At 47.1% G+C, this 13,319-nt stretch overlaps 1 protein-coding gene across 2 annotated transcripts in view; it reads left to right on the top strand.

Annotated features, from left to right (window-relative positions):
• LOC142583301 (cubilin-like) overlaps positions 1–13,319 on the top strand; it is a 267,105-nt gene that overhangs the window by 146,990 nt on the left and 106,796 nt on the right. For both annotated transcript variants that reach the window (XM_075693717.1, XM_075693716.1), the window contains exons 30-34: positions 4,542–4,889; positions 7,305–7,655; positions 9,082–9,247; positions 10,865–10,975; positions 11,946–12,164. In XM_075693717.1, the coding sequence (XP_075549832.1) occupies positions 4,542–4,889; positions 7,305–7,655; positions 9,082–9,247; positions 10,865–10,975; positions 11,946–12,164 (1,195 nt within the window). The remainder of the gene's footprint in view (positions 1–4,541; positions 4,890–7,304; positions 7,656–9,081; positions 9,248–10,864; positions 10,976–11,945; positions 12,165–13,319) is intronic.

Raw genomic sequence — 13,319 nt, 5'->3', positions numbered from 1 at the left:
TCTTTGGTAAGCCGACGCCCCCCCCCCCCCCCCCAGTCAAATGTTTACAACAAGTACCTACAAATTTTCTTGTGCCTTAGCGTGTATCCGAGTAGTTCGCTTTCTGAATTTAGCCATGACACTTTAATCCGCCTTGCTCTAATTTGTACCAACCTTAATCCAACCGAATCTACTTGAATCCAGCTTAATGCATTTTATCCACCTTAATTCACTTCACTCCTCCTTAAGCCACCTTGCTCTAACTTGGTCTAACTGTCATTCGCTTCCTTCTAATTCTGCCTAATTAACTTTAATTAATAATAATTATTGATAATCACTAGTAATTAACGCTCTTACACCATTTACTGTCTTCCGTATTACTATAGTGGCCATACAAGTCGCATACTATTTACTATCTTCGGTATTGCTACTGACGTAATACAAGACGCTGATGACGTTACTGATGATGACCAGTTTTGGTGCCATCGCCTGATCACGCCGGATTTTCTGCCTCATGGGATATATAATGCTTTCGCATCAATAAAGTGATAGCTACCCGCCGAAATTAGCTTAGAGGCTACGGCGTCACGCTGCTTAGGTCGAGCGCGGGTGTTTGCTTGAAATGCCGCCGAATTTCCGTGGCGCGAAATGCAGCAATCCTCGTGTATTCATGAAGATTTAGGTGCACTTTAACAAATCCCAGGTGGTCAAAATCGACCCTGACTATCTCGCTAACGACGTGCCTTTTAATAAGATCACGGTTCTAAAGCGCAATACCCGGGAATTTATTTTGCATTTTTTTTTTCGCCTTTTTTCGGTGGCCAGTGGTCGGTTGGGGGTCGTAGCTCGCTGGTCGCAGCTTGGACCAGAAGCGCCGGCGCAAAGAGTGCGCGCGCACGAGTTGCGGGGTGCGTTCTTTGCCGAATGCGGACGGTAAAGACGCACGCGCTGCCCGTTTTGTCCGCGCTGTGGTAGCGGTGCATCCATGACTCCGCAAAACTTCCAGTCATGTGAGTTTCTTTACAGTTAAGTTAGCCAAGAAAAAGGATATCATAAGAAGCCAACAAGCGAAGACACCAAGGTCAACACAGGGGCAATTACTTGTACTTACTAGTTGAAATAAGAAATTATAAATTATAGGAATTGAAAGGGGATGAAAAGATAGATTGCTGCAGGTGGGGAACGATCCCACATTCTTCGCATTACAACCCGCCGTGGTTGCTCAGTGGCTATGGTGTTGGGCTGCTGAGCACGAGGTCGCGGGATCGAATCCCGGCCACGGCGGCCGCATTTCGATGGGGGCTAAATGCGAAAACACCCGTGTGCTTAGATTTAGGTGCACGTTAAAGAACCCCAGGTGGTCAAAATTTCCGGAGTCCTCCACTACGGCGTGCCTCGTAATCAGAAAGTGGTTTTGGCACGTAAAACCCCAAATATTATTATTATTATTCGCATTACGCGAAGGATGTGGATCAAGAAAAAAGAAGTATTTTCTCGCGCGATGTACTGTAGGCACATAATCTCGACGCGTTCAGATGTAAAGGATTTACGTCATGGGCGGAGCTAACGTATGTCTTTTCTTTTTTTCACTTACTAATAAAATTCACTTGACGAACACTCCAGCACTATGCAAAATGGATGCCAGCTGTATGGATCTGTAAATTTATAAGCTATTGTAACTTGCATTGTTCCATGGGGCTTAACTGCAAGTCGTCTGGCAAGTCTGCTTGCAAGCATAAGATGGGTCAATACCGTTGGTAGAAATGTGGTAGTTAATGGCTCTAAATCTTTATGGAATCGCGAAATAATAGCAACAAACGCTACCTAAATGTCATCACTGCAAAAAAAAAAAAATACACGCAGAGACTCCTCTGAGGAGGGAGGGAACGAGATAAGCAGAAGGCAGGAGGAGTTGCCTAAGTATGCTATAAGCCCTTATAAGGCGTTATAAGCCCTTATCGGTATTTAGCACCTTATCCATCCGCATCGAACCACTATCAACGGTGAAGGCCCCATCGCTCCTTATCATAATTATCAAGTCATTGATTGCTTATCTGTCTGTGTGGCGCGACTTGAAGCGCGTGAGCCCTCACAGGTCGGTGACATTTTGGTCGGTGAAGGAACGTCCCAATGGAAGGCGCGTCTTGCGACCGCAGAAGCGCGACGGGGATGGAGCTTGTATCACATCAAATTTTCACAAAATGGAAGTTTTCCTGGTGTCTACAATGCACCGAGCCTTCTCCATATGTGCTTCTATGGCTTTTATTCCACCATCACCAAATCTTTCAACAGAGCCTTCATAGAAACCGTTGTTTTATGCATTATCTTCCAATACAAAACCAGTACATATACATTATCATCTCTTAGCAGTCACACAGATCTCCTATACTGGAAGAGTGCGTGACATTCAGCAGCGTCTTTGATTTTAATGCGAAACATAGTTTCGCTCATTCCACGCACTACGCGGTAAGTAGGACGCTGTCTGGCATCGTTTCGGGTCTTTTAAATAAACCATCCTTGCTCCCGAAAAACCCATAGATCATCATCATTATCTTCTATAAAAAATTAATGTATGCGACGGTGGGATCAAACAGCAAATTAGCCGGATGCCTTAAAAATTCAGCCACGTATCATTTTTTTTTTATTATTTAGTGTCGGAGCAGTCGGTCATGCCGCCGCCATCACAAAAACGTCGTCGTCATCACCGTCATCGCCTTGCTGCTGTCTTTACAAAGACGATTGCTCACCTTGCACAAACACTTCGGCTCATCTCGTAACACAGGGCAGAACTTCAAGCGATGCGGCATAGCCACGTGCCTGCAGAATTCGTCGCACAACATCGATTCCTGCAGTGCGGGGGATCTGCATAAATATTTTGAAATTTATTTCGTCTAGACTGGCCCATTCTTGACCCATTTGACGATTGCCACTGGGTAGCGGCGCCGCTGTGTGTGTGTCTATTCTTTACCAGTACTCGAGATTTGGCACGCACCACTGTAATTCACATGTGGCATTTAATTACGCGTCTTGCTTCCATTTTTATACGAATACATACGTCATACATCATGCATCGCTTCAGTCCTTGTGACATCGCTGCGAGGACGTGTGACGATGTAGCTCTGCCTGATCGCGTGCTTGCTTTTCGCAATATCTTATGAATGACATGGCGTAGCGCGTAAACATACGGGGGATCATTGCCAAGTTTTCTTGAATTTTTTAAAAATATCCTTTGTGTGGCAGATAACATAATTCTTGTCCTTCGGCTCGATTATTCAAGGAGGTGGACATTACTAGCATGAGAAATCGAAACACCTGTTGAACTAATTAACAAAAATATAATTGACTTGTAAATGATAACATATAATAATAATAAATAAATCTCTAGGATTAAACCATTTTCGAGATATTATTTCGTAAAGTCTGGAACAAAATACATGATCGTTCCAGTTATCTTTGTGCTTGAATGCATAAAAAAGAGCTTTGTAAGTGTACTAAGTGGAACAACGGCGTATTATTACGGCTAGTTTCATGGCGTATGTCTTCACTTCAAATTGGTGTCGTTCTGGAGTCTCATTTCAAGTGGATACGCCATGCAAACTCATCGGCTACAATTCGTAAATTGCCTTATGTGCCATATTTCTGTAGTGGTTAAGTAGATAATATTGTTAATTATTGAATATGTATTCCGATTTCTCTTGCGAGAAATGGCCGCGGCTCTTCATTATCCAGGATAAGGACTATAATTACGTTATCTGCGACAGGCGATTTTTATAATTCCAGACAACTTAAACATTATCAACCCGTATACGTTGCACGACATTACAGTTGTCACCTGTGTATTGCACAAACATAAACATTGCATTAGGGCATACATATTGCGTAGGACAAATATAACTACCAATCGTACGCATTACATTCAATTTTACAGCATTTTATTTACCACTTCACTCGATTCGCGCTTTATATAGATTTCAACATGTGTGTTGGATGGGGATACTTTTTTTTTTTTTGATGGTAGAAAGGCAAATTTCTGCTGGACGGACCATAACTATCTTACCTTGTGCCGACAGTTGAACAACGTGACAGCAGAGTGGAAAAAGAGAGGGGAGTAAAATAAAAATCTAGCAGAGAAAAATGAAAACTCATATTTTAATGTGGCAGACTAACTGGAAGATTTGCAACGTGTACTAAGACGCGAATTGCAATACCGAGCGCGAAAGGTGAAGATGGGCCTTTAGCGAGTGATGCAGCGTTTGGTGGGTCATGGTGGATAAGCAGTTGAAAAGAATTTCTCTGTGCAACGCAGTGAGAGACTTACTCCAAATAGACTAGAGGGATTCGCCCCCTGAAATTCGCCAGGGACGATACTTTAGCGAGATCTCAACTTTAATTCTTCCGACCCATCTTCACACTGACTGACCGATCCGGGTAATAACCACCGCGCGGCGTCATCCGATCCAATTACCGATAGCAAAAAAAAAAAATGGATGATTAAACTGAAAGTCTCGAAACATGGTCTCTCATTACCGTCGTCCCAAATAATTGCCCAATTCACTCCACAGGTAAACGAAACCGACTCCGACGGCCATTCCAAGCGACTGGGCCGTTTCTGCGGTGAATCCTCGCTGCCGACGCCCTTGGTTTCGTCGAAGAGCATCGTGACGGTGCAGTACGTGACTGACGGCAGTGTCACGTCGCGGGGATTCCGGCTCGAGTACGCGTGGCGGGGCTGCGGAGGCGTGCTGGTCAAGCGCATGGGAGCCATCGAGACCCCCAACTACCCGCACGGCTACCCCAAGAACACCGAGTGCCTCTGGATTATCAAGGCGCCGATCGGACAGCGCGTCCTGCTCTCCTTCGAGGACATGCACCTCGAGTCCAGCAGAGGATGCCCCTTCGACTTCGTCAGGGTAAGTTATATGCTTTGCAGTTGCGCTTTGTTTGCTCGTGCGGATGCCACGGGTGAAGTCCAAATCCGTGCCTCGGCGACTATTTGCCTCTGGGTGCCCGCATCAGTCCCAGACTGATCCCTCAGGACCTAAATAAAGTTCTTCATACCATACCATACCAGAAGCAGATATCGATGGCTATGTTTTTGTGGGGATGCATGCGCCAGAAATTATTGCAGGACCGAAAACACGTAATCACCGCCATGTTTTAGACAGCAATCATTACGGACACTGTCGAATTGTAAACCATATTGTGAAATACGGAAATGAGGGCCCTTAGAACTAATCAGAGAGGTCGTAGTTGCCCTATGGGTCAATCAAAAAGAGAGAGAGAGATAAAAGGAAGACAGGTATGTTAACCAGTCAAGAGTCCGGTTGGCTACCCTGCGCTGGGAGAAGGGAGTAGGGGAACAGAAAGAAGGGAGAGAAAGAGAGAGACAGGCGTAGTGAGACGTCCACGAACAGCCCTACCGAATCAAAGGCGCTCCCACAAGCCAAACGTTCTCAGAAAGCACAGAAGTGCCTTTAGTGTTTTCTGAGCCGATGACCAGTGGGGACGGTGCTCCAAAATTGTCTGTTCAATCAGCAGATGATCATATAGTTTCGCGAATGCGTTGTTCATAGATTGTCGTTGTGCTTGAAAGTGAGGACAGTGGCACAATATGTGGCCAATTCTCTCCTCGCAGCCGCAGAGAGCAAATGCCAGACTTTCAGCCATTCCAATGAGTGCTGAATCAGAGTTGACAAGATGACTAATATAACAAGATGGCTGAATTTGATAATGTCCTCAAACTAGGTCAGCTGAGCTTCGGTGACCTGGCTTCGATATTCGCTATGGATAAGTGTGCTTTCCGTCAGTAGCCTTTGACGGCACAAAATTGAGTATTATTATTTCTGGCTGATAACAGCACACCCTCGACAGGCTTGAGTAAAATTTGCTCCTCTCCTCAAAAAAATTATTTCAATGTGTCTGTTTACTTTTTTAGTTAGTTTGACAAATGCTATGTCAGGTTTCTCTATCTCTGACAAGAATCGGCTACTGCGAATATATTGGTGTTATACCAACTTTATCACGACGCCCAGGGCCATGAAGATATGAAGGGAAAAGTGAGAGGAGACCAAGCACTTAATCTCACACTTTGTAGTCTCCCTCTGTAAGAGAGTGTGGGAAGGACATTTTCTTTACGGCATCTTCGGCTGGTCGTTTCGAAGCGCTCTAGACCGCCCTCGCGAGCAGCGTTGTTTTCGACAAATGAAAAGAGAACGCGAGCCTTGCGTTCGGCTGGCTCTTTTTGATCGCTCACCTACCACGTAGAGCGCTCTGCAGCGCTTCTAACTCTGTCGATGTAGAGTGCCTCGAGGAGAGGGTGTTGCTCGAGGTCCTCCTGGCCTGCCGCTCCGTACAGGGTGAAGACGACCACGGCGTCCACTACGGCGTTGGGAACACGAATGACGGATACACACGAGCGCCGGCAACGCGTAAAAAAAAATTAAAGTATGGAGTTTTACGTGCCAAAACCACTTTCTGATTATGAGGCACGCCGTAGTAGGGGACTCCGGAAATTTCGACCACCTGGGGTTCTTTAACGTGCACCTGAATCTAAGTACACGGCTGTTTTCGCATTTCGCCCCCATCGAAATGCGGCCGCCGGGGTCGGGATTCGACCCCGCGACCTCGTGCTCAGCAGCCTAACACCATAGCCACTGAGGAACCACGGCGGGTGCCGGCAACGCGTGCCTACCACGGTGTACGAATATTATTCTTACACCGTGCTCCCTGCAGCGTCCGCCAAAGGCGCGTACTACGGCGTCCGCCATTCGCGTGCCAACTCCGTTGTAGACGCCGTAGTGGCCTCCGCCCTCTACGGACCGCCGAGCGAGGATGACATCGAGGCACCGTATGTCGATGGAACAGTCGTTGAGGTTGGTGGAGTGGTCATTGAGGAATCAAGCGTCTTTCCTTTCTTTAGATCACTGTCATCATTCAGAGCGTTTTCGCCGTGTCCTCACAACACAGCGCCATCGCTGTTGGCAAAGGACCACCATAACCTACGCCACTGCATGCTGGCGTCTCAAGAAGGCCCGCCGGCACATCAGCCGTTTTTTCCGGCAGCACCGGGAACTTCGGCTAAGCGAAATGGGATATTTGCTGTAATCACATGGTTTGGCCTCGGCCGTTTCCTCCACCCAGAGTGAGTCACACGTTTGGTTTGCAATACTGTTCCTCCGAGTTCGAGGAATGCCAGATCTGCCGACTCTGATTCGGAGGATGGAAGCGACCAGTCGATGATAACACCAGAAATTATTTGTCCTGCTCCTTCGTGGACTACCACTTTTTACTTATACGCGCCGTCACGTGTCCGCGTCCTACCGTAGGTGTACTCCGGGCCCGACTTCACGTCCCCCAAGATCGCCGAGATCTGCAGCGCCTCGAGCCGCGCCAGCGAGCTCATATCGCACGGCAACGAGATGACGGTGCACTTCCGCAGCGACGTGTCGATACAGGGAAAGGGCTTCCGCGCCACCTACCGGTTTGACAGGCGCGGCTGCGGCGGCCGCTTTTCGACGCCCTCGGCGGTGATCATGTCGCCCGGCTACCCGGAGAACTACGACGCCCAGGACGACTGCAGCTGGGAGATACGCGTCGCTCAGGGCCACGTGGTGCAGCTACAGATGCTCGACTTCGGCATGCCGGCCAGCACCAACTGCTCCGAGAGCTACCTAGCCGTGAGTACATGCCAATGGGGTTGCCTCAGTCAAACACGCTGGAACGAATAGCCAATTTCGATTTGTGGCGCTTCGATGCGCAGCACGCTTTCTTGCCTTTGTCGATCAGTGCGGAAACAGCTTTATCACTTGTCCCGCAATAAAAAAAAAAAGGCGTACACCATAAATTATCAGATTGCATCGTGTGATTGTACCTTCAGAGGTGTCGTAGCAGTGACGCCGTCGTTCGGGTTGTAAGGTAAGCAAGTGTAAGACATAAGTGGTTCCTTCTAACGTTCACCTTCGAAAACAGCACAGTAAATAAAACGCAAGACAACTCCATGTGTTAAGGGCTGTTTCATTGCACTTACGCAAAACATGCAACTTAAGATAAAGATAATGGCAGGAATCGCCAAGTGGTAAGGGACATGTTGCGCGAATGCTGATCTGACCGGCGTCATCACCTAAGAGCTAAGTGGTTGGTGGGAAACGGTCTAGTCGGTTCTAGTCGTATTGATCATTGTTGCATCAATGATAACTTCTGCACTGAAATTTAACTTACCCCTTCCTGTATTTATTTATTTGTTTATTTATTTATTTATTTATTTATTTATTTATTTATTTATTTATTCCTTCTTTCCTGCTGCCTGAAATGCCATTACAAGAGATCCAAGTAGTAATGACTCCGAGGCCTCATTCACGCAGCCGTCAAACGTTCCTTCGCGTCACCGTCGAATCAAAAAAAGAAGACGTGCAGCAGGCGCAACGGAGCAGTATACGAATAGGCAACGGTGGTGGTGACGTCGACAGCAGCACGGTTTTGTACAGTGTTGACTGACCGTTCCCATGTTCTCCAAAACTTCGATAAATGTATCATCTACATCATGCATTAAGTCTGTCAAATAATTTTATGTTGGTGTAATGTTTGCATAAAATAAAAATAAATTATTTAATAGTACATTACTAACACTCTCGCAGCACCAGCCAAGCGCGGTGACACTTGCGCAGCCTATCCGCTAGCCGTTGCTGTTTCCAGCTTCAGATTTGTGAAATGGCTGTATTTAGTGACGGCTTCTTAATTTCTCATTGGTTCATTTTGTAGGGACGGGGCTCCGTCATCGTGCTGGCGACAGAAACGTAGAGCACCGCTATGCGTGCCGACGACGCGTTTTTGAGGGCAAAACCACTCGGAAACCCTCTCCCCTAACGAAAACCGCGGCCTGACTGTGAGGCCAAGGAAAGTTTGACGGCTGTGTGAACGAGGCTTCAATGTCCGCCCTTCGTCGGCTGACAGAGGGCCGTGTTCAGTAGCTATTTGTGAAGTTTCAGGTGTTCAGCAAATTTTCCTTCAGGAACTCGCCACAGAAAAAAATAAGAAGCGTCGACATGGTTTTACTGTAAGATAACAATGCAGAGACTTGGACGCTAAGCACGAAGTATGTTTCAGGTTTACGACAACATTCGAGCCGGTGGCGACAGAGTTTTGCTGCGTCATTGCGGAGACTCGCTTCCCGCTCAAGTGAATCTCACCAGCACCTCCAACCAGCTTCGCCTGCGAATGAAAGCTTCGGGGGTCTCGGCTGGAAAGGGCTTCAAGGCACGCTACAGCACAGGCAAGTGTGCCCTCCAGTATGAGCTTCAACGAGGCGAGATCCGCTGTGAGGCTGTGCACCAGCACTTTGTGTTGCTCATCGCGCATGAGCAGCACAGCTGTTACAGATGCCGTCGTCATAACCAGCCCATTTCATGAAAAATAATTGAACTGCATCCTATGCTCTCGAATATTCTAGAAATCTAATCAGAACACCAAATGTCATACCGTCCTCGTGTCTGTTCGTCCGTCGTCACATCTCTGTCTGTCTGTCCGTCTGTCCGTCCGTCCGTCCGTCCATCCGTCCATCCGTCCATCCGTCCGTCCGTCCGTCCGTCAGTCGGTCCGTCCGTCGGCCAGTCGGTCAGAGTTGTCTAAATCACTGCTACGTCTCGGCGCCTCGTTTGTTCATGGACTGTTTTTGATAGCCATAACCAAAACTGATTGCCCCTTTTAAGACCCATTCAGGCTTTTTGCGATCCCGACAATTTGCATGCTTTCACGTGAACTGTGGATATGAGCCCTACAAGGTAAAACTATGCCAATCTGTTTTTATGTCAATCTCCTGACGTCAGATTCGCGTACTTGGCGACGTAAGCATCGGCGATAACTGGAAGCGTTGTTTGAACAAGCCAACGAAATTCTCTCCTAGTTTATAGGACCTCAGCTTTGTTTGCTTTAAGCGCGAATAGAATTGCCTTATTTGACCCAATTTTCTTTTCTAATTGCCTCACCAGAGGCGAGGAGTACGCAGAAGTGGAGAGGGTTTCGGTGGTGCCGGGCGAGCGCAGTGAAAGTAGATAACCGGACGAGGACGGAAGTGCCGGCGTTAGCCGCTTCTCCTGACTTAGCTTTCGGTGGCTGGTAGAAAATTGCGGCGGCTTGCAACGGAACGGTAAAAATGCAGCTGAAACAAATAAACCACGAAGAAAAGTTGGCAGAGCGATGGCGTGTACGTGCCGAAAGTCTCTACAATGTTATACTGCCATGAGAACATTTTTATTGTACACGAATAATTCATTCTCCCCGGCAACTCGAGTAACCAGTAGCCAGAGCGATCGGCGGGCATCCATCTTAAATTAATTTCGGAACGGAGAAGTCTCCGGCTATGTCTGAAAAAAAAATTAGTTTTGTTTGGCATACTCACGCACCTTTAGTGCCTACACGTCATTGTGACGCCAAGAGTTCTTGTAGTTTTGCGACGTCGCGTGACAGACTGGCGAAGTGGGCGCAGCCCGAACACTTTTGGCCAATAGCAGAAGCCTGATGGAAAAAATTGCGTGGAATCGAAAACAACAAGTATTTTTCTGTTGTATAGTCTGATCATGCATTATCAGGGTGTATACGTCATATCAGATGAGAAGTTTTCGCCTATTTCCAGGCGTCGTGTGACCGACAAGCGAAGTGGGCGTGGCCTGAAAAAGTTGCACCAATCATAGAGGGCTGATAGCAAAAATTGTATACAAAAGTTCGGAATACCTTTAGTTATAGGGTTCATACTTTGAGACAGTCGTCGATTCACGTATTTTAATTTTTCCTGCCACTCAGACACTTTATGTCACTAGAGCAAGGTGCCTGAGTATGGAATCAGAGAACGTGCACGATGAAACACTGACATCTTATACATCTCTCAACGCAGGTTGCGGAGCTACGTTGAACGCGGACGTGGGAGGAATCTTCGCCACGCAGGAGTATCCGCACTTCAACCAAGAATCGGACTGCACATGGATTATTCGCACATCGCAGCCAGGTATGCTGATGAGCAGTTTGGTTCCATTGCACGCTAGTAATCGTTCCACATATAGTAGGACTTCAAAGTAAAACATTGCATGAGTGCGAATGTCAGAAAGGCCATTCACAATGTAATATTGTAATGTCACAATGCTTGCGGTTCTGCTAAAGCTGTCGTCGCAGCGCGTGCGAGTATAATACAGCCTGAATTTTTTTTTTCAATGTCGGTTCATGTGTATTAGAGGATGCGCACCGTCAACGGTTTCAGCAGGGAAAAGGATAGAAATAGGATAGCCAGACGAACATTACAGTCAGGAAACAGTTATCATACAAAAAGTATCACAATAAGGTACTTCACTTCCAGCTTCTGTTTTATTTATTTTCTTTAGTACGTATCCTACTCAAATTAAAAATATAAAGCACAGGCGCAAATTTTTGTTTGCTTCTTCATACCCAATTCCCTCTCTGGTTTCGTTCTAATCGAACAGTCACGGAGGTTTCCCGTGTACTTCCTTGCACTTTTTGTGGAGTTTGGACAAGATTCCACGAAAATGCCAATAAGTCGGGCAATTTCTGTCTTATTTTCTAATCTTATTTTCAGCTGAGGTCCGCAACGTTCCAACTTACACATATTATGTAATCACGTGTTTGTAATCACGTGTTCGGCATCACCCATCCGTCGCTCCATAAACTGTAATAAGTATGCATGTATGAGAGCAATGCAACAAATTTATCAACACATTTATGATTAGCCAAGTCATGCACGAAGCGGCATATTCAGCTGATGCCCACAGCAAATGACGCCGAGGAAAGCATACAGGGAGCTAATTGTGTTTCTAATTGAAATAAAGCAATGGTAAGAAGAAGAGATGATTAAACAGGGAACAATTGACAATTTTTTTTTCTCCACAGTGAAGTCATGTCGGCTCTTTTTTTGCCCCAGTTCCGTTTCTTTGTGGTCACTAAGTTTTCGATTCCTCGGCACACAGACGAGCAGGTGAGCCTGACGATCACGCACCTGAGCCTGCCGATGACCGAGTGCTCCCGTTCGAACGTCACGGTGCACGACGGGGACAGCGCCGACTCTCCCGTGCTGCAGACTCTGTGCACTTCCCACCTGCCGCCGGCCATCGTGTCCCGGGGAGGTGCACTACTGGTGCGCAGCACGCATGCCGTACTCAGGGCCGCCTACGGCGCTTTCAGTTCCGGTGAGGTCGAATTCACGAGTGACTCTCAATCACGAGCGCGCGAACCATGGCGACAGCGCATGGTGTGATCTAATGGTAGTCCGTTGCAGAACTGCGGGCATTAATCATTAGACTCGTCCTTTTTAAAGCGAAGCTTTCTTTGCCTCTTCCTTCGACTTTCCCACTGCTGTGGCTGCTGCTGTCCGGCACACCGCGCCGGGGGTTGGTTTAGAACGTGTGCATGCATGACAGGAGCGAGTCAGAGAGGAAAAGGTGACGCGAGATGCTCGTTTTCACCATTAGTAAGATCTTGAAGAGGGATAGTTAGTTAATATTTAGAACTGAGGTTGAACAGTGCCAATAAAGCGAGGACACGAGGAAACAAATACCACAGACATCATGGTGTCAAAATTAATCTGGAGTCCGCCACTACAGCGCCTGCAGCGCCTTGCTAACCTTGTAAGCGAGCAGATGGATGTTTTCAATGCCTCTCCGACTGCATCTTCGATAGTGCGTGAAAGACTTTCCCGACATGCGTCATCCATATCCTTCTTTAACTTTGACCAATCAACTGTACGCAAGACAGTATAGGAGCTCTACCGCGTTAGAGCCGTATGTAAAGTCCGTGCGGATGTAGTTGATTACTTTCGTGCTCGCACCGCATGTGGGCGAGACGAAAGATTCGTAAACGGACAATCTGAGTGGAGTTGATGTATTTGGTTCGCAAATGACCAGTATGGGGAAGCGATTTGTAAAAATTATTTGGCGAAAGTCTGCTATACGGGTCCTGAGACCCCTGGGATTCCACTGAAAGATCGACGCACTTTTAACTTCAGTGCGCAAGGGGACTTTTGGTCGAGCCATAATGCATAAACGATGCACTAAATCCAGCAAGCGCTGGATTTAGTGCATCCAGTATTTGCAGAGCATTTCGAGCTGCTGGTGTTTGCAGCTTGTTCAGTATGATGCGCATTGTATTAATTAGCGATTGCAGCATATCAGCCACCTGCCTGTCTTGGTCGCACAAATCACCGGCAGTAGACATCGGGGGTTGTCCAGCAAAAGTTTGTTGTGATTATGTTGGTGAATGCTGTCGTTTCGGTAGAGCCAGCCAAGATTCTGCAGATGTGGGGCCCTATAACGTAAAACTTTTCCAAATGTTTTTATTCGAATCTC

The sequence above is a fragment of the Dermacentor variabilis genome, chromosome 5 (assembly GCF_050947875.1).
Source record: "Dermacentor variabilis isolate Ectoservices chromosome 5, ASM5094787v1, whole genome shotgun sequence".
NCBI classification, from domain to species: domain Eukaryota; kingdom Metazoa; phylum Arthropoda; class Arachnida; order Ixodida; family Ixodidae; genus Dermacentor; species Dermacentor variabilis.
The sequence above is the reverse complement of the archived record's forward strand: the minus strand, read 5'-3'. Positions and strand labels throughout refer to the sequence as shown.